We start from the raw sequence: 13953 nt of genomic DNA, 5'->3' as shown, positions 1-13953 counted from the left end.
ACATGATGAACCATTAGTTGGAGTCACCTTAAACCCATTCTAACCATTAACATAATAATTATTTTTTTGATTCACAATATTCGAGTCTAATAATTAACATAAAATTAATAATTTTCTTCATTAATTATATCACATATATATAGTTATAAGATTTAATCCTTAAACCATATGTAATATTCTAATTTAACCATTAGTCTCTAAATCAAGTTTCGGTATTGTGCCTTAAAAAAAAAGTTTTTGCATTGTAACTGCTTTAAGTATTTAAAAGAATATTTAATTTTTTATAATAATTTTATCTATCCAAATTTGTATTTAAATTATATATATATATATATATAATTATGTGTGACACTTATATAATCTCTGATACCATTACTAACAATGATTGTAATTTGTTTCGAATGAAGCAAATTTATTCGACAATATTTATCATCGAAGTGGACTACGTAATGTTAATTGTATAAACAACTTTCCTTAACCATTTTTAAACAATAAAAACTATATTTCGGAGGCTCATATAAGCTACTCATACAATGTTTATCATTGGAAAAAAATAATAATATGCAGAGTTTTAAGTCTGAAGAAGAATGTAAAAATCATTAAAAAAAATACTCTTAAGCAATCCTATAATGCTCTTATATAAAAGTTTTCCTACTATGAAATGAGTCATGGGCATTTGGTTCGATCTATTTAAGGCGATTCGGCTTGTTTAAGGACAAGCTCAAATTTTTTAATTTTTTTTTTAAGATGAAAAGGCTAAACCCAAACTATAAAAAAAACTTGTTAATTGTAAGTGACAAATTAACGATGATGATTATCTACATGTGAAAAATTTTCAAAAAGAAAGAGACTCAAGTTAAAAAGACAATGCAACCAGATTAATACTTCAGAGGAAAATAATGGTTGGTAAAGAAATTTTCAGACAATTTAAATATTTTTGTTTGGCTATATTAGTATAAATCATCTCTAATCCATACATTTTTTATTATTATACTCTATTTTTTCCATTTTCTTTTGATATACTTTGTGTTTTAACGACTTGAATTCAATATGATTTTGTTTATCGATTATTTTTCGAGTTGTACATTACTTATACGGAATTTTATAAGTTTTTTTAGTTAGTATTTCACTATGTTTTAAAATAATTAATTGATCAAAGACATTTTTAAGCAAATTTTTAAATAGACTGATCGGCTAAATCAGACTTTTATGTAAGCTAAGCTAAGCATTTGAAAAAAAAAACCTATATCAGATCATAAGCCAAACTTAAACTTTACATATTCAACTAAAGCCTAATAAAACTTGACTTGACTCATTTCCACTCTTAACTCTCCCACCCCGACATAAAGTTTTCTTACAATTACAATTTGTTTGCATTTGAATCTAAACTACTTAAGATGAATAATCAAATAGTTCGTTTGATTTAAATTTTACCAATTCTATTGGAATAATTTAACTTTTTTAGACATTTTTTTTCTTAACCAAACTTTCTTCAATCATACGACGTCAGTTCATTTTCCTTGAGTATAAGAAAGCAAACACATTGAAATTAAGTTTTTTTTTGTTCATACATCAAAATTAAGTTAATCTATATAAATAATCCATTTTACTCGTGTGTCTGTTATGAGAAAAAAATGTCTTTAAAAAATAATAATATTAATGTTTTTTTATCATGATATTGACATGATGTATTTTCTATTAAAATTAGTAATTATTTTTTTTGTCAAAAATTATTAACACATTCAAGATGGATATTTTTCTTCTTAAAATGATTTGTTTCATATATGTTGTCAAGATTTAAACTCTAAACATCATGGTTAAAATCGAGAGAATATGAGTTGATACTGTTTATATCAATCATTGTTGGTAAACATAAAAAAATAACAATTAGTATTATTATATTTTTGCATATATCCTTTTATCATTTTATAAAAAAAAAACTAAATTATAATTTCAATTCCTTATAATTTGTAATTTGTGATTTCCCCCCACAATTTAAACATCTTATTTTAGAAAATTCATAATCTTGGTTCAATATTCAATTTTGCATAATTTGTTTTTTATATTTTAATTAGTTTTTTTTTATGATACTTAAGTGAATATGTTAGGTCTAGGTTCATTTAGATCAAATTAAAAGAAAAATATACATGTAAAATCAAAGATTAAATCAAAATTATGGATAAAAATTTATGAATACCAAAATTAAAAAACAAAAATATTTTCTACACTCATTTTAACGATAACATTATGTGTGAAATTTTGGACAAAATTGTATTTTTTTTCTCTTTCGTGAAACAAAACTTTATATATTTGCATAATAAGAATCTCCTATGATCCAAATTGAACTTTGCATATTTTTTTTCAATTTCAATTCAAATTTCGATTAACATTTTTATCTCTATCTTATGTTTGATATGGAGAAAAGAGAAATAAAAAAAATAAAATACGTCTCACATCTTTATATTATAATTTAATTTAAATATTTATTATTATATTTTTATCCTTTCAACCAAACACAGTTATTGCATTTGATTTAAACCAGAAAAATAACAATAAAAATAAAAATATAATAAATTTTTTTTAAATCAAAAGAAAATATAAGAAACGTGAGTTACACAGAATATAATATAAAATTTATTTCATATATTATTTTCCACCTTTCAAACAAGAAAGGGTAAATATAAATACTCAAATTTGATCATAATCATAGGAAGGAAAAATTTCATATAAAAAATACTAAATAAGTACTAACAAGTCCGAGAAGTGACATAAAGATACCTTGAACCACTCAACTAGAGTAGAGATCCTATTCAAAGCAGCTTGATGCATGCGCCAACGTGCGCGGGCAATGCACCAAGCGAGCGAGTAACCGCCATGTATCGTTGAAAAAATCTCCCTTTGGTTTTACTACGGAGCCACGTAATAGGCTCGCTGTTATAAATTGTTGCGCAAACAGTGACTCTGGGCGCACGTTTCCCCACGCAAGCCTCTCCTGCACCCGCGTTGCACCCGATGACATCCCCCACTTTCTCTCACTAACCCAACCCGCCTTGGATCACCGAGCGAGCATCTCACGCGGATCGGATCTGAGCAATCAACTATAAATACACCACTTCCGATCACGACGCTTTCAACCACCAAACCCTTCTTCTTTTTCTTCTTCAAGTACATTCATCGCTACCTTTTTTCCTTTTTCTAGGGTTCTTCCTTTTTCTCCGTGATTCTTGTCGCATTCTCTGCGATGGAGTCTCGCGACAGAACCGTGTTCGTGTTCCTGCTCGCGGAATTTCGAGACTTCGATTGAAAATTCTGCCGTTTTCCGCGAACGAGTGGCTTTCCCCTCTCGGATATGGCGGCTTCTCCTGTCAACTTCCTCTTCGGATTCTTGCTGCTCTCGATTACATTGTGGCTCGTGTTCATGTAAGTTCCGATTTTTTTTTTCTTTTTTTCTGAAGTTTAGCGCGTTCAGCAATTTTATTTTCGTAACTTCAAATTTCGAATGAATCAATTTTAAACTACTTGTCTGACACTTGAAACGGTTACTGATGACTTAGAAGGCTTATTTGCCTGTGGAAAAGTGTTGTATGTATTGATTGGACTATGGGGTATGCACTGAAGACAGTTGGTACATTAAGGGGCAACACAACTAGTTAGGCGGATAGTCAAAGGGGGAAAGTGTTCTAGTACTACTACTACATTACTCATATTGGAGTTGAGTTATCTGGTAACCAAATTTTTGGAGAACTGTAGGGGCCATAGTATTATTCTGTGCCTAAGAAGAGGGAGTTACTTAGTGCTGCATTTGAAACTGCTGAACCGTTATATGGACACCGTAGAAGTGGAATACATGATTTGACGTTGATTTTTTGATACATTGTTATCAAATACACTTATTTTTGGAAACTAGGATGTTTGGGAAGTAATGGAAAATCTACTCCATAATGAGTTTATCACAAGGGTGTCAAGAATTAATTCTTGCAGAAGGTTCCTTAGAGGGTTTTTTTCTTTTAATTCCTCTTGATCCTTCACTTGCATGTCTATTAATCAACACTTGGTTCAGAACATAACTAGTAAAAATATTGTTCTAAATATAACCTTGTTTTCGATGGTCAAAGTTCCCTCCAAAGTTGAAGTTTTATTTGGACTTGTAGTTTTGAATTGAATTGACATTAACTAAAATTATGTAGCAAAAATTTCTGCTGGTTTACTGGACAGAGTCTGCATCCCATATGAACTAAGAAGCACGGATTCGAGGGGACACGCCTACGATATAAAAACATGGGACACGGGGACAAGGTGGACACCTATATATATGTAAAGTATGATCAATATGAACATGATCAAAATTTAAATATGATCAAACATGACAATAAAATTTATATATTCATATGATAATCTAAGAAAAAGTACTAACTACTAAGAGACATCAAGAGATATGTCATATGTCTTGCAAAAAGTACTAAGACTAAGAGGCATTAAGTCTAACAAAAAGTTTAAATACTAGTCTATCAAAGCTCATGGTCATTTTCAAAAACTGGTTCTTCAAGAGATAAAATGGTTATTTAAGGGATTCCATCATCATCAAGTGAAAACCTATCTCTTGCAATATCCCACATTCTAGTTTCCTCTTCATTGTAGTTTGAGGAATTTCTTGGAATGAGGCGAAGATTGCTATGAACATATACAAGATCTTCTGCTCTTTTAGGTGCCATCTTATTTCATTTTAAACTATGTATGAAATTGTAGGTGCTCCAATTCCTTTCACGGCAAGACGATGAAGATGGTTGCCTTAGTAGCTTAAGGGAAATCTTTTGAAGTGTTAGTGCATGAGCACCATGAACAAGCCACCAAGATTTTGCATCCAATTTACCTCTATCCCTTAAAGAGTCAACATCATGAAAGTCTTCTCTTCCACCAAAAAAATTTGCAACTCCAAATTGGCTTGTCTCCTTACATCCACACCATCAAAGTATCTTTTAAAGCATTTCTTCCTTTCATAAGTATGTTCTACATCTTGATGTGGGGAAACTCGATCTTCACTTAACCATTCATGACTATAATATCTACAACATTAAAAAAATATAAACAAAAATTAATATAACCCACAAAGAAATGCATGTAAAAAAATAAAATCATAAATTAATTTAAGGATATAAAGTATTACCTTAGGTTTAAAGAATGTGCTAGACAATGAAGAGGTGTGCTACTTTTAGTTCAACAGTCCATTAATATTTTGTGCACTACGTTATAAAAGGGTGATTCTTTATTTTCTGTCGTTCTTTCATGTCGGTATATGATTTGTCTCACCTTTTCAATCATTGAATCCTACATTTCTTATACCAAATGAAGACAAGCCATATCAGTATTTGTTTTCAAAAAAATCATAAATAGGAGTAGTGAAAGAAAGTATGTAATCAACCTTGTTCTACCAAATATTATCCAACAAAGTTTCTTCCACTTTTTTTGTCATTCCAACATCATCGTCTTCAGGACTAATAATCATCTTTTGAAGTCTTTTTTTTTAAACTTCTAAACCTCTTGAACATCACAATAGTTGATGCAAATCTTGTAGGAGTAACAGAAAATAACTATAATGAGTTGAAATTGTTTTACATTGATAATCTCAAAGTGTCCCATGGTAAATTTTTTAATCAAATTAGCATTGTCTACAATTTGTGTGTGTGATCCAAGAACATTGTTTTTCTCAGAATCCTTGGCTGCACAAATATTTTTCAATGCAAGGTTCGAGGTGTGCACAACATAAGGAGTCCAATAGATGGTAGGAAATTCGTTCTCTATGATCATACCTATTGTCTTACATAAAACTGCATCTGTCACAATTTGTACCACATTTGATGACCCAACCTTCATTATTGCATCTTTCATGTGTTGAGCAATGAAATCCTTGTCCTTTATATCACCAGAGCAATTTACTGCCTTTAAGAACATTGGTTCACTCTCAGTGACAACCATGAAGTTAATGAGAGGTCTTCTTTGTGGATCACTCCGCCCATCACTAACAATAGTCACACCTTTCTGATTCCATGAATTTCTTATTGGTTGCATGAGGTTCTCCACATGGCTTCTCTCTGTTGTAAGCAAGGTAGTTCTCAACTTATTGTAACTTGGAGGCTTATGTCCACTGAGATTAGAAGTATTGGTAGCATAAGAAAATGCCTCCCTATAATAAGGATTCCTTGCTAAATGAAATGGTAGTCTTGAAGAGAAAAACATCTTTGCAATTCTGGCATAAGACCATCTCTACCTTGCAAATTGATATCTTTTTCTAAAGGAGCTGGGACTTTTGGAGGAGCACCATCTTGTGTCTGTTTGCCTTCACCAGGTAGAGAAATATTTTTTTTTTCTTTGAATTTTGTATTTTCAAAGTTGCTTCATTGTCTTCTCTCAAGATTTTCGGCAAGTGAGCCCTTACCTAGGTGTAAGACCCAGTGAATGAGTTTTGACACAAATTGCATTTGATCATGGCATTTCCTCTGCCAAGAGTCTTTCTTAACTTCATGACATATCTCCATAGGATTTTGATTTGATCCTCTTGCTCCATAGCTTCATTAGCACTACATATCTCTACAATAAAAAAAATGGATACAATAAGAATTAAGCAAAATAAAACATTGAACAAAACCTATATACGTATGAACAAACACATGACCAGTTAGGGAAAAAAAGGAAAAACTTTGATTAAATAAAGAGAAAAATAAAACATCTATGTTTTTTGATTAGCCAAACAAAAAGAATTTTATTTATAACAAATCCAAAATTTTATATTATGAAATAGGAAAATAAAACATAGAAAAAAGAAAGAAACCCAACATTTTATATTATGAAACAGGAAAAACAAAACATAGAAAAGAGAAAGAAACACATAATGTTATATATTTTGCAGATTTAATATACCCATAATTTATATATGCCTAAAGATTGAAAACAACTTTATACCCTGACACTATATTCAGATCCTATTATTCAATTTTACATTTCAAAGAAATATTGGGATCCTATTAAAAATTTATATAAAAAGATAAAACAATCAAAAAGCAATACCAGCAATATACTCTTGTTTAACATTTTTATTATTATTGGCTAATTTTGATGTGAAAAAAAAGTGAACACACTGAATTAATTTGGACCACTTTTGTATTGAATTTTATATTATAAAAAGCAATATACCAGAAGAAACTGAAAGTGAAACATGTACGGAAAACAAACAAAAAGCAATACCACTTTTGTATCTCCATTCTCCACAAAAGAAAAAAAGAGAAATAGAGAGCAATCGAGCAGATTAGAAAAGAGAAACAGGGGCCTACCTACACGGGATGACAGCGTGCGGGGTGATGGCATGTGGCGATGGAGGCGTTTGGTTCGCTTGCGGGAAACGTCAAGGAGGAGAAGGTGCATGAGAATGAGAACGGTTTGTATTTAGTAAGCGTTTTTTATTTTTGAATAAATAATAAAAATAGTTGATGTGTTCGCGCCCGCTTGTTGGGCCGCGTCCAATCACACATGTCTGGCGGCCCAACTGTGTCCAGCGACAATGGACACACTCGACACCGCGTTGCACGCGAGTTGGGTCCACATCCGTGTCCAGCGCGAGTCCGACATGGGACACGCCGTTGAAGTGCCGTGTCCATGCTTCTTAGCATATGAATGGCCAACAACACCCAAATAGAAAGGAGTAGCAATAAGAAATAGTTACCTACTAGTCTTAGAATTATAAAAAACACAAACACGCAGACACTAGGAGAAAGTGCTTCTGACCTTGCAATGAAATCACTCTTAAAAACTTAGCAAGTTTGGAGAACTTGATGAAAAAGGGAAGCTCAATGTAGATGGATTCCACTTTTGTGGAGTTTAGAGAGAATTATACGTCTTTAGCTTACCCTTGTAAGCATAGTGGTCATTTCTATAGCTAGGACCTTATTGTTGCATCAAGGTTTACCCTCTTTTGAAGTGCTCCAAGTCTTAGGGTCCATAAAGGACATCACAAGTAAAAACATATAAAATTTACTCAAATACCTAATGTTAATTATTTTAACACAATTTATATCAAATTTAATGTGTTTATCGAACTAAAAAGAGAGGGATTAGAATAAAAAAATCTGGTGTTTCCTTTTCAAAATGAATATATTGGTTAATTACTATTTTTTTATTATTAAAGAGATAGAAATAGAGATATATGTGTCTTTTTAATACTTAGTACCTGGACAAAAAGTTGTCTCATGATTTTCTGAGTAACAAAAATTATAGATTTTGATCTGTTCTCGACACAAAAAGTTGTTTCATGATTTTTTGAGTAACAAAAACTATAGATTTTGATCTGTCCTCATCTGCTTGATTTGTGCTGTCCTGTCCCATCTTAACATAAGTTTGCTACACCAAAATCTAAGGGTCCTATCCTGTCATGTCCAGGACCCTTAGATTTGGTTTAGCAAATGCTCAGGTCTTCAAGAATTCTTCTTTCTTTAGATTATCTGTGGGATGGGATTGTTTCTATGGCCTCTCTATGTTGCTTAGTCAGGTGCATCGTGCCACAAACAGCTATGCAGAGAGATTTATGATGAGTTTGTTTCTACATTTTGACTACTCTAGCTCTTGCTTGTTTATCTTTGTTTTTTACATATTTGCTTTTTCTTCTTCCTAATTTTTTAATAAATTGTCTTTTTTCACATAAAATTGAAGTACAACAACAAAGCCTTGTCTTTGTTACATTGGTCTCACAACACCATTTGACTTGGTTAGAGACCGAAGTTTTAGTGATATTATTTTCAATAAGATCTCTCTTGACCAATTCCTCCAATGTCCTTCTTGGTCTCCCTCTCCTTAAGAAGTGAAGTACCTAACTTTCATTCTGCTTTCATTGTGCAGCTTATGTTTTAAAGAATAAGATGTGTTTTAATGTGCAGTTTATGAATGGCAAAATAAAAAAAAATGTTGCTTTATTTGATTGTAAACTTGGCCATTATTCTTTTTGGGAGTGTCTATTATTGCCATTAGTTTTGATCTAAGATATCCTTGTTCCTATTTGTTAATCATTTTTTTTTTTTTGCACAGCAAAAATAGATATATTAATAATAGGTCAGTATTAGCTATACTGACAAATAACAATTAGATACATAGGCAGAACCTGCCAATCCCAACTAAAAAGACCAGCACAGTAGCTGGGAACCCAGCAATGAAACAGCCCTACGAAATTATATAAAAGTTAACTGAATAGGAGTGGCAATAGACACTCACATTCTTATATGATGATGATCCGTAGAAATTGAAATGTGACCAAATGTTTTTTTTGGTGTGTGTGTGTGGTGGTGTTGACAAATCCTACTGTCAAGGGAAGACTACTCAATAGGGGTGATTTCCCTTGTGGATATGTTAGGGAGGAATACCGCTTTCCAAAAAAATGTTACGGAGGAATATCCAAAATTTTATTATGAAATTATATCATATCGATGATTTTTTGCTTTTTGCCATCTTTTTTTGCTTTTTGCTCTGTGCAATTGATGTTAATGTACTATTTTTGTGTTTTAAGATTGAGCATTATGTTGCCAGTAGTTTTATTTTTTTTTTCTTTTACAAATTTTTCTTTAGAGAATTTGAACCATCATGTTTATGTATTTTATCGTAGTTTTGCTTCTGGGTTGCTGGCTTGGATTCTGAGCCGGATTTTGGGAGCATCTGTTGGATTTCGTGTTGGTGGATGGAAATGTTTACGGGATGTGGTGGTGAAGTTTAAAAAGGTTTGTCTTTGCCTTCATTCGCTGCCTTATTTCATTTTTGGAATTTTGAAGGGCATTGGGGGACCAGGGGGAGGGGTATCAGGCTACAGTTCGACAGAGTAGATAGAGTAAAATGAAGTTGGTGCTTGGAGTTTGTTGTAATAAATGATGTAATTCTTGAATAACTAAATTGTTATATCCCACACCTTTTGACTAAGTTTCATCTTAAACGATTTCCCCCAGATTCTGAAATCTGCAAGCAATTTTGTTCAGCTGATTTTTTTTTTCTTTCTTTTATGCAGCCATAATTAAAACCCTTATTCTTATTCCAATTAGTTGTCATGTTTAATCTGTTGATTTATAACATGTCCAGGGTGCCATTGAATCTGTTTCTGTTGGTGAAATTAAACTCAGCTTACGACAGTCCCTGGTTAAACTTGGTGTGGGTTTCATATCTCGGGATCCCAAGCTACAAGTGTTAATATGCGACCTAGAAGTTGTTATGAGGCCTTCAAATAAAAGCCCAGGGAAGAAGAAAACTAGGAAATCTCGTGCTTCAGGCAGGGGAAAGTGGATGATTGTGGGCAATATTGCAAGATATTTGTCAGTTTGTGTGACTGATCTGGTTCTGAAGGTGTACATCTCCATAATTTGTATTGTTCAGCTTGTATGGTTAAACACATGCTGACTTTATTTTCATATACTATGGTGTGTGCGAATAGCACATAATATTAAAAATGATGTTAGATCATCAAATGTAATGATTATTATATTATATTTATAAATAAAATAAGTTTCTCTCATTGTCTATTTATATAAGTTTAAACTTAATTGTATTGTATTTTCATCTGTTGTTTCTTTTTGAATCTTATTATAATTTTTTTGTTCACTGGGAATCTCTATTGAACATTGCAGACACCAAAATTTACTGTTGAGATCAAGGAATTGAATGTGGATATATCTAAAGATGGAGGATCCAAGTCAAATTTATTAGTTGGACTGCAAATATTGCCTATTTTTGTTCACATTGGTGAACCTCGAGTTAGCTGTGACTTTTTATCCAATTTAAGTGGTGGAGGATGCAGTTCTTCTGGCCAGGCATCCATTACTGCTTTAGAAAGGTCTTCAGCTCCTTTTATCTGCGAAATGTTCTCTGTCTCATGTGAATTTGGTCATGATAGGTATATTTCTTCTCTATATTCATTTTTGTAATATTAATCTTGCAGTTGTTGTTATGCTGGTTGAAGAAGAGGAAGTAGATGTGTCTCAGATGATCTATAAGCTGTCTGGCATGAACCCTTATAGTTGGAACACAATGGGTGTTTTCAAGCGATAAGGGAGATTTCAATATACACATGGTGAAACACTCAGTTGTGTACTAATATAGTAGAACAAGACACTCAGGATTTGTTTGGCCCTGTTTTTTTTTGGAAGGTATTTTAAAATTAAATCTGAAAATAAGAGTTTTAAAAGTGAAGTAGAAGCTGGGCATGGGGAGGCTACCAACCCAGTGCTTCTGAAAGTGCAAGAAGCTATCCAAAATAACACCCCTATGCCCCTATCTGATTGGGCAAGGTAAGGCACCAATGCCCAACTGAAAAGCAAGTTCACAATGTCAGGGAAAATGAGGCTGAAAGCCTCTCAAGAAACTTTAATATGTCATAGTAATAACACCCGGAAGCCTATGCAACAAACATAGGGATGTTCCCTCATCCTCAAGCAGCACCTGACATGCTTTCTGTATGGGCAAAGCATCCCTGTTGGTTCCACCAACCTTGAGGAACTCATACAGACCTTCGAGTGCAAATTCCTTACTGCCATTGATGGCGGTAACATTGCTCAACAATGGCAATGCCCGACTAGTGAAACAGCCAACCAGCATAATGCGGTTTTGTCTCCTGTTTGAGTCTATGGGCATTGAACTGATTGTGGCACATAGAGTACCATAGGCTGTTACTGCTGCTTGACACATCTCATAGGATCTGCAGCAAAATTTGCAAAATGAAAGAGTGAAGTTAAATTTGGCTGAAAGGGAAGGAGGAAGTTATTGTTAGAGAGGAGTTGTGAGAAGGCTTGGGTGAGGGAAGGGGCCAGCCATTGTCGATGAGAAGGCTTGGGTGGGTGATGGGACGGCATGGTGGAGGGAGGGGGTGGCAGTGAGGTGAGGCAAGGGGCCGTTGTTGGAATTGTCCTTGGGGAGGGCCACAGGGACAAGTGCTGCAAGTTGCTAATGTTAGTGTAGTAGGCTTTGTATCACAGCATTTCATTGCTCACTGTGTAACCATTCCCTTCAAGCCCCACAAACAATCATGAAGAGGCTTTGCAACTTTTTTCTAAAAGCTCCTTTACCAGCCTTTCTTAAATATCTTTTTTTTCTTTTCTAAAATTTAAGCTGCTTAATTTTTTAATATATTTTCAGAAAAATGTATGTGGCCCAGTTCCTCCTTTTAAGGAGAAGAGAAACCCAAAAGAAGCTGGGCCGAACACTACTTTAATTTGACAAATATTGCATGGTGGAAATTATATTTTTAAATGCCAAATCATCTGTCAATTTTTATTGGTTTGTTTCAAAGCTCTGGTGGTGCACCATGTGTATATAAGAGATTTCTTAACTATTGATTGTATCTTCTTTGTATATATTTGTCTCTGGTCATCTATTGTTTTGCTTTGCAGAGAGGGCTCTTCTTATATTAGCACTTGGTTTTCGTGTCTTGTTATTCACTAAACTTGTTTTTGTTTTTTGTACTGTTGTAGTAATATCAGACTTTAACTTGGATGCTTCAGTTATTTTTTTTTTTATTTGTTGTTTCTGTCCTTATATGAATTCTAAGATTAATTGTCTTTCTTCTTTTTGGACACAGGGAAGTGGGTATAGTTATTAAGAATATGGACATTTCCAGTGGAGAGATGACTGTGAATTTGAACGAGGAGTTGCTTTTGAAGAGCAAGAGTCCATCAAAGTCTTCTCCTGGTTCTGACAGTAAAGCAGGGTCACATGCTGATTCTGCAAGCACAAAAATGCCATCAAAGAAGCAGCAAACGCTTGCAGCTTTCTCCAAGTTCAGCTCTATGTTTCCTGAAAAGGTTGTGTATTTAACCTACTTCCTATTTCTAATCATCACTTTTATATTACTGAGGGAGAAATAGAAATCAAATGCAAAAGATAAGTAATCTTCCCAAACAACTAAAAACGGAAAAACATATAAGGAACATTGGAAGTACATTGATACAATAATTCATTTTAACTGGATATCGAAAGATTACATATTACTGTCTCTAGGATATGTATCACTTCATGTATTTTGCTCGAATCTATTACTTGTATTTCTTCATTCTTTATGGTTGGCTAGATTGGAATTTATTCCTTCGGTTCATATTAGTCTTTTGGTTGGTCTTGATGTTTCCTAGTAAAGGAATCTCTCAGGTAATGCTCCCTTAACAGTTTCTTGATATATTGTTCAAAAAAACTTCGTACCCCATTGCCCGGAGGCTCTTCGCTATGCGAAGGTATGGGGGAGGGATGTTGTACGCAGCCTTACCCTTGCATATGCAAAGAGGCTGTTTCCGGATTCGAACCCATGACCAACAAGTCACCAAGGCACAACTTTACCGCTGCACCAGAGCTCGCCCTCTTTTCTTGATATATTGTTATTCACTGAAAAATATTTGAAGACAGAATCTCCCTTCTCTTTGAGAACAAGGTGGAATATGTATAAGATTTTTTTTTTGATCAGCCAAAATAGTGTATTGAATTAATTGAGTACCAGAGGTACTAAACGTACAAAAGACAGATTACAATTCTGATATGGTTAGTATGAAGCACTTAGTTAATCATGATCAGAAAATGAACCACATAATGACACTAATACAAGTATGTGGTCTAGATTCCTATCCTTGATTACATCGAAAGCCTTCTCTAATATTTGAAGACCATTGATTAAAGTGGGATTGAAAACCCTTCTCTAAATGTCTCAGCCAAGTCCATAATAAAAACACTGCGTCTTCCATCATTTTATTAGCATTGAAGGTGCTGCCAGAGAAAATAATGCTATTTCTGTGCTTCCAAATGGACCATGTCAATGCTAACCACCACCATTTCCATCTAGTCGCTATCAAGCCTTCATACGATTGATGCATGTGCTGGATAAAGTGCTGTCTTGGGTGTTGTGGGAAGACAACCACCATATTCACCCAAGACAAGGATTCCCACCAAAGCGGAAGT

General features: G+C 33.5%; 1 protein-coding gene across 10 annotated transcripts in view; it reads left to right on the top strand.

The window, feature by feature from the left end:
- The first annotated feature begins 2849 nt into the window (after positions 1-2849).
- Positions 2850-13953, top strand: part of LOC100785854 (protein SABRE) — a 35905-nt gene continuing 24801 nt past the window's right edge. For 2 of the 10 annotated variants that reach the window (XM_003526511.5, XM_006581451.4), the window contains exons 1-5: positions 2863-3420; positions 9641-9752; positions 10105-10365; positions 10647-10912; positions 12593-12815. In XM_003526511.5, coding sequence (XP_003526559.1) covers positions 3350-3420; positions 9641-9752; positions 10105-10365; positions 10647-10912; positions 12593-12815 — 933 coding nt within the window. In that variant the 5' untranslated portion in view covers positions 2863-3349. The other 8 variants (XM_006581452.4, XM_041016374.1, XM_014776306.3 and 5 more) reach the window with 8 other exon arrangements.

The sequence above is a fragment of the Glycine max genome, chromosome 6 (genome assembly GCF_000004515.6).
Source record: "Glycine max cultivar Williams 82 chromosome 6, Glycine_max_v4.0, whole genome shotgun sequence".
NCBI lineage: Eukaryota > Viridiplantae > Streptophyta > Magnoliopsida > Fabales > Fabaceae > Glycine > Glycine max.
The sequence above is the reverse complement of the archived record's forward strand: the minus strand, read 5'-3'. Positions and strand labels throughout refer to the sequence as shown.